This window comes from Colobus angolensis, unplaced genomic scaffold (assembly GCF_000951035.1).
Source record: "Colobus angolensis palliatus isolate OR3802 unplaced genomic scaffold, Cang.pa_1.0 Scaffold121, whole genome shotgun sequence".
Lineage (NCBI taxonomy): Eukaryota > Metazoa > Chordata > Mammalia > Primates > Cercopithecidae > Colobus > Colobus angolensis.
This window is the reverse complement of record NW_012113253.1, coordinates 9,051,830-9,065,654: the sequence shown is the minus strand read 5'-3', so window position 1 is coordinate 9,065,654 and position 13,825 is coordinate 9,051,830. Positions and strand designations below refer to the sequence as shown.

Here is a 13,825-nt window from a genome sequence, read left to right as displayed (position 1 = left end):
GCCATTCTCCTGCCTCAGCCTCCCGAGTAGCTGGGACTACAGGCGCCTGCCACTACGCCTGGCTAATTTTTTTGTACTTTTTTAGTAGAAACGGGGTTTCACCGTGTTAGCCAGGATGGTCTCGATTTCCTGACCTCGTGATCTGCCCATCTTGGCCTCCCAAAGTGCTGGGATTACAGGTGTGAGCCACTGTGCCCGGCCGTGAAATTAGTTTTGTTACATGTTGTTTCATTTAAATCACAGTTTCCAAGAACCCACTGATGATGTTAGGTGAAGATTTACTATATTTCAAAAGACTTATGTTCAAGTTCGCAAATTCTTCTGCTTGATCTCGTGTATTGCTGAAACTTTCATTTGTATTTTTAAATTTTATTCATTGACTTCTTCAATGCTAAGATTTCTGTTTGGTTCTTTTTTATGGCATATATCTGTTGAATTTCTCATTCAGATCATGACTTGTTTTTCTGATTTTGTTGAATTAACTATCCGTATTCTTTTGTATTTCACTGAGTTTCCTTAAGAAATTACTGTGAATTCCTTTTCAGGTATTTTATTGGTTTGTTTTCCTTGGGATATGTTATTAGAGAATTACTGTGTTCCTTTGAGGTGTCATGTTTCTATGCCTTTTCATGTTTCTTGTGTCCCTAGCTTGATATCTGTTTATCTGGTAGAACAACCACCTCTGCCAATTTTATGAAGTAGTTTTCATAGGAAAAAACTTTTTCCTGTAGATTTGACTTCAGTATTGGTTGAGTAGGGTGCCGAGGCTTTTTTCCTGATTGGGTGCAGTAATGTAATTTCTATGTGATTTCTTCAGCCGTCATCAATATCAGCATTTTCTGTGAGTGCCTCAGTGGGCTAGACTGTGGGTGTTTGTGGAGGCAGTGGTGTGGCTTTGCTTGGGGTGAGGAATGCTAGGCAGGCTGGTCCTTAGTCCCTGAGAAATGGCTGCTATTTCTCAGCTGCCATTTTCTGATTACAGGGTCCAAGGGATGTAGAGATGCCAGGGCTATTGAGCCCCAAGGCAGAATGCACTCTAGCAGTTGCTTCATTCTCCAAATGATAACAGTACTGCAGCAGCTTGGATCCTGGGGAATTCAGTGGATCAAATGTGAATTCTCTTTCTGGAGCAATCCAGCCTTATGGACCTCAGGCAGCTCGCTATACTGGACTCAGGGCTTGTGAGGACTGTGGAGCTGCCCTGTAGCTTGAATTGCAAGTATCCACAGTGGTCATGGGGACCGCTGAGGATGTCTTGCTTAACTTTTCTCATCAATGGGGAGCCCCTTCTGGCTCCAGGCTGGTCTTGGCCAGGTGCTCTCCTTTCGTCTTTATGCTGACCTGTGGAGTTTTCTGTGCCTCAAAAGATCTTCATTACTTCCTGATGAGTTCCATTGTTCTCCCATACACATTCAACTCAAAGTGCTCTATTTGTTGTTTTGGTTTTTCTTTGTGGAGGAGATGAGCATTGGGTTCCATTTTGATTGAAGTTTTTAATCTGTTTACCTCTAATTTTTATTCATATGATTGAATTTACATTTATCATTTTGCTATTATTTTCTGTGTGCCTCATGTCTGTTTTGTTCCTCTGATACTCTTATTAATTTCTTTTGTAATAAATTGATATTTTTCGATGTTCTATTTTAATTGCTTTATTGACTTTCAAATTACTTTTGAATTATTTTCTTTCTTTCTTTTTTGTTTTTTTTGAGACAGAGTCTTGATCTGTTGCCCAGGCTGGAGTGCAGTGGCGTGATCTCGACTCAGTGCAAGCTCCACCTCCCGGGTTCATGCCATTCTCCTGCCTCAGCCTCCCGAGTAGCTGGGACTACAGGCACCCACCACCAAGTCCAGCTTTTTTTTTTTTTTTTGTATTTTTAGTAGAGACAGGGTTTCACCATGTTAGCCAGGATGGTCTCGATCTCCTGACCTCGTGATCCGCCCGCCTCAGCTTCCCAAAGTGCTGGGATTACAGATGTGAGCCACTGTGCCTGGCCTGAATTATTTTCTTTGTGGTTGCTTGGGGGATTATAATATGCATCTGATTTACTGCAAACTACTTGAGATTATTGATAACTTTATTCTATTAAAATAGAGAACATTTCCCTACTATAGCTCCATTTTCTTCTTCTGCTTGTGCTGTTATAGTCACATATATTGCATCTTCACTTGTTAAAAGTCAAACAATACAATTTTATCATTATTGTTTTATGCAGTTTCCTTTTAAATCAGAAGAACAGTGGAGAACAAAGCATTTATAATGTCCTTTACCAGTCACCAACATAATTACCTGTATTGTTTTGTTGTGTGAATTTGTTTTATCATCTATTGCTACTTCCTTTCAGTCTAATGAACTTCTGTTAATATTCTGCTAGGAATCTATTATCTTTTTCTTTATTTGAGTATCTTTTAATTTGCTTGCATTATTGAAGGATAATTTTGCTGGATATAGAATTCTTGGAGAAATTAGGTGTTAATCTACTAAAAGTTTCCTTGTACCTGAAAAATTGTTTTTGTCTTTCTGCTCTCAGCTTTTTTTTGTCCCTGGCTTTCTGTAGTTTGACTATGATATATTTGGATTTGAATTCACTGATTCTTTTGCCAAGTCAAATCTGCTGCTGAGCACTTCTAGTGAATTTTTTATTTTGTTGATTGTACTTTCAATTCCAAAATTTTCATTTTTTTGGTAATTTTTATTGATATTTTCTAATTGAGGCCGGATGCAGTGGCTTATGCCTGTAATCCCAGCACTTTGGGAGGCCGAGGTGGGTGGATCACTTGAGGTCAGGAGTTCGAGACCAGCCTGGCCAACATGGTGAAACCCCATCCCTACTAAAAATAAAAAAATTAGCCGGGTGTGGTGGCGGGTGCCTGTAATCCCAGCTATTCGGGAGGCTGAGGCAGGAGAATCATTGGAACCTGGGAGGCAGAGATGGCAGTGAGCCGAGATCACACCATTGCACTCCACTCTGGGTGACAAGGTGAGACTCCATCTCAAAAAAAAAAAAAAAAAATTTTGTATATGGTTTCCCTTATTTCTTTGAACATATTTGGAATTGATGTTTTGAAGTCTTTATGTACCAAGCCCTGCATTTGATCTCCTTCAAAGATAGTTTCTATTGACTATTTTTATTTCTGTGTGCTTTGCATGTGTCATAGTTGTTTGTTGTAAATTGGACATTTTGTTTAATATATTGCAGCAACTTTGGATTTTGATTTCTTCTCCCCCAGGAGATGGTTGTTGTTGCAGGTTTATTTGTTTATTGACTTGCCTCGACTAATTTTGTGATGTCTCTTTCGTGTGCCCTCTGATTTCTCTGCTCATTAAAAAAAAAAAAAATTCTCTTTTCTATTTTTAAGCCTGGCATTCTAGGAATTTCACTGGGTTACTATAATTAGTCATCAGCCAGTGATTGGAGATTGTTTAAACCTTTGAGCTAGTAAGGTATTTACTCTTTGACATGAGATATATACATTTACTGGGTAATAGTTTCAAAGTCAGGAGATTGTAAGTCTGATTTTTTTTTTTTTAATTCTCTATGTTCATGAGGCCTCATGGTTAACTAGAAATGAGTAGTTTGCTAGTTATTGCCCTCTCATTGTGGTTGTTTGGGGGATTGTATCTGTATATCTGGTGGAACAACAGATATACAGTCTTCTGTATAAGTACATTCTTGCATATGCGTACAACTTTCTAGACTACCAGTAATGTGAGACCTTGGCAAGATCCCGTTGGGCTATATCACTTTCCAGATTTCTCTGTTAATTTTTGGACTGGTCTGCTGTTTTGTTGCCTGACCCAAATTGTATTGTGACCTTATGCTAGCCTTACTCTTACTGCTGCTGAGCTGTTATTTTTGACAACTTTGTCTTTTTTGTCATTGCTTTTTGGGGAGAGGATTTGCCGAGCTCCTCATTCAGCATTCTTGAAGTCTTGTCACTTATGTGTGTGTCTGTGTGAGTGTGTTCTGGTAGTAACAAACATGTGACATAAAATTTGTCATTGAGGCTGGGCATGGTGGCTCGTGCCTATAATCCCAGCACTTTGAGGGCTGAGATGGGAGGATAGCTTGAAGCCCAGAAGTTGAAGACCAGACTGGGCAACATAGTGAGACTCATCTGTGCCAAAAATTTAAAAAATTGGTTGGGTGTGGTGCCATGTGCATATAATCCTAGCTACTTGGCGTGCTGAGGTGGGAGAGCCCAGGAGTTGGAGGTTTCAGTGAGCTGATTGTGCCACTGCACTCCAGCCTGGGTGACAGACCTTGTTTCTTAAAGAGAAATGACCATCTTAAGCACTTTTAAGTGTATACTATCTTACTGTTAACTGTATGCACATCCTTGTGCAGCAGATCTTCAGAACATTTTTGTCTTGTAAATCTGAAACTCTATCTGTTGAACCAATGACTCCCTTTTTACCTTTCCCCTGCCCCCGCCCTTGACAACCACCAGTCTACTTTCTAAGAGTTTGACAATGTTAGATACCTTATATGTGTGGAATCATACAGTATTTATCTTTTCATAACTGGCTTATTTTATTTACCATAATGGCCTCATGTTTCATCCATGTTGTGGTATATTATGAGATTTGCTTATTTTTTAAGGCTGAATAATATTCCATTGTATGTACGTATTACATTTTGCTTATCCATTCATTCAAAAATGGATATTAGAGTTGCTTTTACTTTAAAGCTATTGTGATTAATGCTGCTTTGAACATGGGTGTGTGAATATCTCCTTAAGATTTTCTTTTAAATTATTTTGGGTATGTACCTAGAATTGGGGTTTCTGGATCATTGTAATTCTGCTTTTGATTTGTTGAGGAATCTCCATATTATGTTCTGTAGCAGTTGTACCATTTTATGTTTCCACCAAGAGTGTATAAGTATTCCATTTTCTCAACACTTATTATGTTTTTGATAATGGCCATTGTTATGACTGAGAGATAGTTCATTGTGGTTTTTGATTTGCATTTCCCTAATGAGTAGTTATGTTAAGCTTCTTTTCATATACTTTTTGGCCATTTGTATATCTTTTTTGTGGACATGTCTTCAATTCCTTTGTCCATTTTTAAATAGAATTATTGTTATTTTGTTGTTGATTAGTCATAGGACTTGTTTATATATTCTAGATATTAGTACCTTATCAGATAGATGGTTTGCAAATATTTTTGTCCATTTCATAAGTGATCTTTTTTATTCTTTTTCCTTTGTTGTGCAGAAGTTTTAAAATTTGATGTAGTCTCATTTTTCTATATTTGCTTTTGTTGCCTGTTATGTTCATTTTAAAAGTATCCCTTTTCTCGGTTATTTTATAATACCTTACCTATAATTAGGTTTTTGAGATATATTCAACTCTCTTCTGAAATTCTTTGCTACTAATATCCATTGCATTATCATAGATGTTCTGATTTTAGGGATGCATTTTACATGATGTATTACCTAAAAGTTATACATAAATAAAATTAAAGTTGTAGATTTATATATTTCAAGAAGGGAAAAGAATGAAAAGAAAATACCTTTTTTGGTTACCTCAAGGAAGATCCATTTGTTATAACAATCATCATTTGTGTTTCACCTTTTACAGTATATATAAATATGTTATTTATTTATTTTTCTTTCCTCTGTGATTTTGAAATTGAAACTATCTTGCTTATAAAGTCAGATCATATGTCTCAAAATTCCATGTTCTAATCCAGAAAGTCACCTCTTCTGTTAATGTTTGGTTAGTAGCATTCTGATGACACTAAGTTCTTGAGTTTGATTCAGGTGTCTTTAAACATCTGTACTCTGAGAACTCTGAGACAATCTGAGTTATGCCCTTGGACTGCAACTTTGAAAGCCATTTTGCAAATATATCATTGTTACACAAGGCATAGGGTGGTAGAGGTGGAATTCTAATCTGCTCATTGTCCAGTTAGGTAGATAAATAGCCAGTGGAAACATTTTCAGTGCTGATAATGGAAGTGTAGAGGCAGTATTATAGTGGTTAAGAGCCATGGCTCTGGCATAATATTTCTTAATTTTGAGTCCAGGCTCTCCTAGATGTTTCATTTTGGGAAGATTCTTGACCCTTCATGTCTCAGATTCTTCACTGTAAAATGGGGATAATGGTATTTAAATTTTGTGGTTCTTAGGAGGAGTAAATAATTGTTTACAAGTAAGGTGCTTAGAATAGTACCTGGTACATACTCAGTGTTTAGTAAATATTGCTTTTGTTACAGGCACTGATCAATATATAGTCTTGTGCTAGCTGAACAATGCTTGAAGAAATTAATGCATTTTAAAAATACTGTGATAATGACAAAGATCTAAAAATTGTGACATTCTATTAGCATAGAGTACTAACAATAAACTTAATAGCTGCCCTCTAAAAAAAAAAACAAAAAAAACCTCTGGTTGAAGAAACAAATTAGGCCCATACTTTTGTAATTATAATAATAATATTTAGCACCTTTTTTAAAATTTATTTATTTATTTATTTTTTGAGACGGAGTCTCACTCTGTCGCCCAGGCTGGAGTGCAGTGGCCAGATCTCAGCTCACTGCAAGCTCTGCCTCCCAGGTTCACGCCATTCTCCTGGCTCAGCCTCCCGAGTAGCTGGGACTACAGGTGCCCGCCACCTCGCCCGGCTAGTTTTTTGTATTTTTTAGTAGAGACGGGGTTTCACCGTGTTCGCCAGGATGGTCTCCATCTCCTGACCTCGTGATCCACCCGTCTTGGCCTCCCAAAGTGCTGGGATTACAGGCTTGAGCCACCGTGCCCAGCCTAGCACCTTTATAATGATTTCTCTGTGAGGAAGGTAGTATTCTAAGCTTTATGTAGATTAATTGATCTAATATTCAAAATATAGTATTTTTATACAAATTTTAAAGATAATGAAACTGAGGCAAAGATACAATAAAGTCTTTGCTGGCTGCAGAGTTATTGGTCTTAATCACTTTGCTATACTGTCTGTATTTAGGTATATTGCTACTGTGTTGCTGAACCAACTAGGTAGGCTAAAATGTGAATGAATAAGCCTAATATTTTTATTAACTTTCACAAATAGAGTTACAATAACTGTAAAAAATGTGATGGGAATACATTTTTTTCTTTGTCCTTTGTTGATTTGTAAACAAATTGTATCTAGAGAAGTGAGACAAATGAGCATAAAGCAATTTTGGTGAAATTTTTCATGTCTAATCTTTTATCTAATGATAATGGAAAGCAGTCAGAAAATACTTAAAATTTAGGACCAAGTAGTATCCAGTTCAATTTTACATTAGGTGAAGTGGAATACATTTTTTTTTTTTTTTTTAGGTTGATCAGTTTTCATTTTGTCAAGTTATTCTCAAATCTCCAGTTGAGCTCCCCTTTCAACTTGACTTAGAATACTGTTCTATTAGTTTAAAACATATTTTGAAGACATATTTTTAGATGGAGACTTAAAAAATTACATCATTTCAGGTATCTCAAGTACTGCTGCTATATACTATTGTACTACCATCTATGAGCTTTCATCATGTACCAAGTATTATATATTTTTTCCATTCAGCAAAGTAGGAGACAGGCCTAGAGTGCTTAAGTAACTTATTAAATGTAACTTGTACTATAAATTATTATTTATCATTAACTATGGCCTAACAAGGTATTTGATGCTACTTTTTGATAAACAGTAATTCTCAAAATATTTTTGTGTTGGACATTTTATTTCTCTTTTAAGAAAGGAATTTATACATTAGAATGAAAAATATTAAGCACTAAACAGTAAGTCCCCAAATATTCTTGTTTTGGAAATTTTATTTTTTAAAAAAGAAATTTGCATATTATAATAAAAAATATTAAACACTTACTAACTTTTATGCAATGTTTTGTGTTTTAAGGAACTGAAATTACCATTCACTTTTTTAAGTGGACATATTCATGAATTAAGGATTCATGTACCATGGACAAAACTGGGTTCAGAACCAGTGGTAATTACCATCAATACTATGGAATGCATTTTGAAACTTAAGGATGGGATACAGGTAAGAAATTATTGAACTAAGTTGTTTATGTTAACTAATTTTAGTAGTATTTGACATTTCTTTACTTTTTTGAATATATCAACTGTTACATAAACATAGCTTATATACTTAATTTTTTTTTTTTTTTTTGAAAGAGTCTCACTCTGTCGCCAGGCTGGAGTGCAGTGGTGCAATCGCGGCTCGCTGCAACCTCTGCCTCCCGGGTTCAAGTGATTTTCCTGCCTTAGCCTCCCGAATAGCTGGGACTACAGGTGTGCACCACCACGCCCAGCTAATTTTTGTATTTTTACTGGAGAAGGGATTTCACCATGTTGGCCAGGATGGTCTCAATCTCTTGACATCGTGATCTGCCTGCCTTGACCTCTGAAAGTGCTGGGATTACAGGCATGAGCCACCATGCCTGGCCTTTAATTTGTATATGCCCTTTTAAGTTACATGATTATTTGTAATGGGCGTTTTTAAATTTGAATAAAATATGTAAAGGTTGTTTTCATACAGATTTTACTTACTTTGTCATAGCTCTACTAGGGACCATGCAGATTGCTTATTACTTACATCTACAGTGAAAGTACAGCCTAATTGTGTCCAATTTTTACATTAACATTTTTAGATTTTTGCAAAGGACCTGTATGAATTTTTTCTTTACATAATTTTTCTAAATCTGAAGGGAATTTCTCAGGTTATTTTTTGGGAAGATGAAAATATATTTGCACCAAATTTTATAATTGTTTTTGAAGTTTTGGTATAAGAAACTGATTTTTTCTTTTTTCAGATTTATTTCTTCCTTCTCTGATGCATCTTATATTTCTTGCTAGTGTTTTTTTGCAGATGTGTAATATTGGTTTTAAAGAGTTTCTACCAAAAATTTTCCAATCTAGGAAAGTGAAATAGGTCAGGACCATAGCTTATTGTGGAGAATGTTTCCAGTTTCACCTTGCAAAAGAGTGGTGTGTCTGTCATTCATTTTTATTAGGTTTTTTTTTTTTTTTTTATCAGCTACTTAACATTTAACTTTTAGTTTTAAGGAAGATTGCCTATAATCAACTAAATTGATAAGTATTATTAAAATGACTCCATGTGAATCTGTATGTAGGTTTAACATATTCTAAATGTAACTTTAATCTTTGTGAAGTTAGGGTTAAAAATGAACTGTTAAAATTATTTCCTATTTTAAGTGGATGCTTTGAGTGTCATATCAACCCACTGGACTCAGATCTTTTTTCCATTTATGAAATCTTTGATTCCAAACATGTATTATCCAATTTAACTTAATATAGTTTCTAGAAGTTAATAGTCCAATGTTATATTCTTATGAAAATGAAAAGTTACTTTGTGATCTTCTAATATTTGAGAGATTAATTTAGAAATCTGTGGATAGTTACAACAAAGTTTTACTTTACATTTATAGTTGGTAATACTTAAATGGTTCTTAATTACTATCTTTTCTTGGAATTTATTTTTTTTTCAAAGTCTGGACTTGGTTATACCACCCATGCAGTGTTCCATATTAAAAGAGAAAAAAAAAAAATCCAGACACTAAGTATTTTTTCATTGAGAAGGTGGAAGTTTCAAGGCCAGATGTCCCTTAAGAAACATGTTTTAACAGAGGCAAATTACAACTAATTATAGAGGCTGCAGAAAAAGACTTGTAACACATGACTTAGTGCAACCTAGAACTAATACTTGATATTGGACTATGCAGATGGCTACTGCAGAAATGATCAGGTTTCCTGCTTGCATGGTAATTGAGACTTGAATTTTGTGGTGTGTACAGCAAAAGGTTAAATGTCATGAATGTAAACCACTCTGAAAACAAGTATTTTTTACAGATGTTTAACATTTTGGGTTAGAAAGGATTTTTGAAAATTGCAGTTGACATTTGGACAAATTATTTAGCAGTGTACACCCCTGGAGAGTAATGCTTGGGTTTATGCTAGTGATTGGAATTAAATTTTGAGTAAAAACATTGTAGATGAAGCAGATTTTGAAATAGTTCATTTTCCTGTTTTAAGCTTTGATTAGTATAGTATGTAATTAAGCTGAAAATTATGCATGTACTAGTAAAACTGAATAAGTTTATATTCAAATTATTTCAAGTTACTGTAGAATCACCATGAAGAAAAGACGTATTTTCTAAATAAAATTGGGGTTGGAATGGTAGGTTTAGTGAAGGGGCCTTTTAGAGTTATAGGTACTCAAAGATGAATCTGTTAAAAACTATTATATATATGAATGTATTGAAGTATGATTAAAAGGTATGAACATAAGGCTTAAATCAGATAAGATCATTCCAAAAATAAGATATTGTTAAATGCCTTGATAAGAAGGCATGTCTTGTTTGTGAAGGTAAATTTAATTCTACCAACATTTATTGGTTGTCTACTCTGTACTGCACTGAAAAGCATTGCTAAAATATTTATATAATCTCAGCAAAAGACACTTAGCAAAAGAGATTCATAATGATTGTGATTCTAGTGGTCATGGTTTAAATACACTGCCTTAACATATCTTTATAATCAGTTTTACTTATAGAGATTTTTAGGATGAGTGGGTGACTGAGTTGTTGTGTTACGTAAAATGAAATTTATCTTGATGTTTACTGTGAATTTTAAAAAATATATTGAAACTTCACTCATGAAATAGTTGTTAACGATTTCCTATTTACTCTGAGAGATGTATATATGTCAGTCATTGCCCTCACTTTTAAATCTTGCAGAGTTACTACTTGTAAACTGTTTATCCTGTGTTTGATTTCAGATACACAGTTTTTGATTCATGACACATCAGTCCATGCTAATCTAATAAATACTTGTGAACATAGCTTAAGAGCTAAAACATTATCAGTAACTTCCATTTAACTATGTACTCCTCTCCTTTTTCATATTCTTTTTTGTTCAACCTGTTTGGGCCTCATCTGTAAAACAGGACAAGACTTGCTATACAATTTAAAAAATTATATGATTAATGTGCTTTCTTTGATCATTGAATTAAGTCTTGACTGGGCACGGTGGCTCACACCTGTGATTGCAGCACTTTGGGGGGCCGAGGCGGGCACATCACGAGGTCAGGAGATCGAGACCATCCTGGCTAACATGGTGAAACCCCATGTCTACTAAAAATACAAAAAATTAGCTGGGCGTGGTGGCCGGCGCCTGTAGTCGCAGCTATTCTGGAGGCTGAGGAAGGAGAATGGCATGAACCTGGGAGGCGGAGCTTGCGCCACTGCACTCCAGCCTGGGCGACAGAGGGAGACTCTGTCTCCAAAAAAAAAAACTTCTTAGTGATAAATTTGTTTCTAAACCACCTATTTATTCTGGTTTTTGTACCACCTGGAGCAAAAATGTTAAAAACTCTTTTAATCTAATAAATGTAACTATTTGTAAGGCTGTTTATGGAAGTACTACTTATTTTTCATAAAAAATTTGAAAAGTGGGAGGCTGAGACAGGAGAATTGCTTGAACCCAGGAGGCAGAGGTTGCGGTGAGCAGAGTCCGCCCCATTGCTTCCAGCCTGGGCAACAAGAGCAAAACTCCATCTCAAAATAAAAGTAAATAAAATAAAATTTGGAAAGCATCTTTTGAACCTAAAAATCTGAGATTATCTTCTAATAGGAGAAATAGTTACAGTTTCACTCCAGATGAAACTTATTTTTATGTATATATTCTTACTTTCTCCTTTTTAGCTTAACTTCTTTTAAAATCATTTTTGAGGCCGGGCGCGGTGGCTCAAGCCTGTAATCCCAGCACTTTTGGAGGCCGAGACGGGCAGATCACGAGGTCAGGAGATCGAGACCACCCTGGCTAACACGGTGAAATCCCGTCTCTACTAAAAATACAAAAAAAATTAGCCGGGTGAGGTGGCGGGCGCCTGTAATCCCAGCTACTCGGGAGGCTGAGCCTAGAGAATGGCGTGAACCCGGGAGGCAGAGCTTGCAGTGAGCTGAGATCTGGCCACTGTACTCCAGCCTGGGCGACAGAGCGAGACTCCGTCTCAAAAAAAAAAAAAAAAAAATCATTTTTGCAAGTTCATTACTGTCATAATCTTTAGCTTAACTTATTTTAAAATCAGTTTTGCAAGTTTAATTTTATTTCTTTACTGTCATAACCTTCTGATTATTGATCAGAAGGCTCTTTAATATTACAAAAATCTTCTGTTTGAAAACCTAAGGTGATTTTATTCTTTTATCTCATGTACCTACAGGTTTAGTTAGATTTTAAACAAAAAAGTGAAAATATTTGTATCTGTGGTATTTTAATTCAGAGATAGTTTTCTGTTTCCTATAAGCACAGATACCTTTCTTAAACATTTTGAGTCAGAAACCAGTAAGCCACTTTTTGTTTGTTTTGTTTCTGTTTTTGATACTGGGTCTTGCTGTGTTGCCCAGGTTGGTCTCGAACTCCTGGCTTCAAGTGACCCTCCTGCCTTGGCCTCCCAAATTACTGGAATTAGAAGCATAAGCCACTGATTTCCAGTATTAATAAGAAAAAAATTTTGGTCCTGACAACCCATAGATTTAGGTGACCTGATCAATAAGTGATATGTTATTACTCTTGACTGTGGTATTTTATATCAAATTGTTTTTATAGTTTCATCTTGTAGTTTATTTTTGTTTTTCTAAAAAGTCTGTGTCAGTGTAATTAGACTTAAAGATATGAGGCAGCTGTTTTGATTTGAATGTCTAATTTTGACGAAGGGCTTCAGAATTATTTTTTCCACTGTAGTGCAGGCAAATAAAGCTATCTTTGATTGGATACCAGCACCTATCTGCTCTATCTAGCAGAACTTTTCTGGGATCTAGAGAATTTCCATACTTTTACAGGACAAAGTTTTTTTTTTTTTTTTAAATTTTGTTTACATTTAGATAGGATTTTGTATTTACTTGATGGTCATTTGTTCTGGCCATCAATGTGCTCTGTTTACCATTAGGGATTTCATGGATTTACTTGTAGAAATTTTACATGTGATCATTGGAATTTTAAGTGCTGATTATTATGAATTAGTATAGTTGTGTTGGCAGACTATTAAGAATAATCAGTCTCTGTTAATTGATTTAAAAAATCAATTAGTTAGAATTTGAGATTAGGAGGCCTGCAAGAGAGGTATCACCTCTCTCTTAGCTTGGCTGAAGTCTGTGTTTATCATCACTGTCATTGGTGAGGTCATTGCTTGAATGTTATAATAAATGGCCTTCTAATTGGACTGACTCTAGACCATTACTCTTCCACACACACTCACAAATATCTTTTAATTTTTGAAGGTCGTGTGACCTGACTATATAACCATTTATGGTCCCCTGATAGCCATCATCCGTTGGTTTTGTGGTCCCTGTGACTGAAAATTTTGTTACCTGATTCACAGACTTTTTTTGTTCATCCCTCTTGGGTCATTTCAGTTCATCCATCTTGGGTCATTTCAGTGTCCTTATGGATTCTTATATAGTTTTCTAGCAACACAATTCCTTGATTTTTAACTCTGTCATCCTTATTTCTGTTCCATTTCAGCCAATCCTTTTATGGTTATGTTATGGACTTTGCTGTTCCTTGAAGCATTCCCTTTATTGTGGATCCTGTCTCTGTATCTTAAGTATCTCACTTTAACAGTATTCCTTCACTTTCAACCTCTCATTTGTTTTATTGGCACTTTGCTATCATTTAAAGTGCTTATTTCTCTGCTACATTTTGGGGAAATACTTTCCGGCAACCATGTTGCCCTCTCCAGCTTCTTTTCTTTTCTTTATAATCACATCATTTATTTATTTATTTATTTATTTATTTATTTATTTATTTATTTATTTATTTATTTATTTATTTATTTATT

The 13,825-nt window shown here is 35.3% G+C and overlaps 1 protein-coding gene across 2 annotated transcripts in view; it reads left to right on the top strand.

Moving 5' to 3' along the window:
* VPS13B (vacuolar protein sorting 13 homolog B (yeast)) overlaps positions 1-13,825 on the top strand; it is an 873,819-nt gene that overhangs the window by 17,108 nt on the left and 842,886 nt on the right. For both annotated transcript variants that reach the window (XM_011931782.1, XM_011931791.1), the window contains exon 3: positions 7,865-8,008. In XM_011931782.1, coding sequence (XP_011787172.1) covers positions 7,865-8,008 — 144 coding nt within the window. The remainder of the gene's footprint in view (positions 1-7,864; positions 8,009-13,825) is intronic.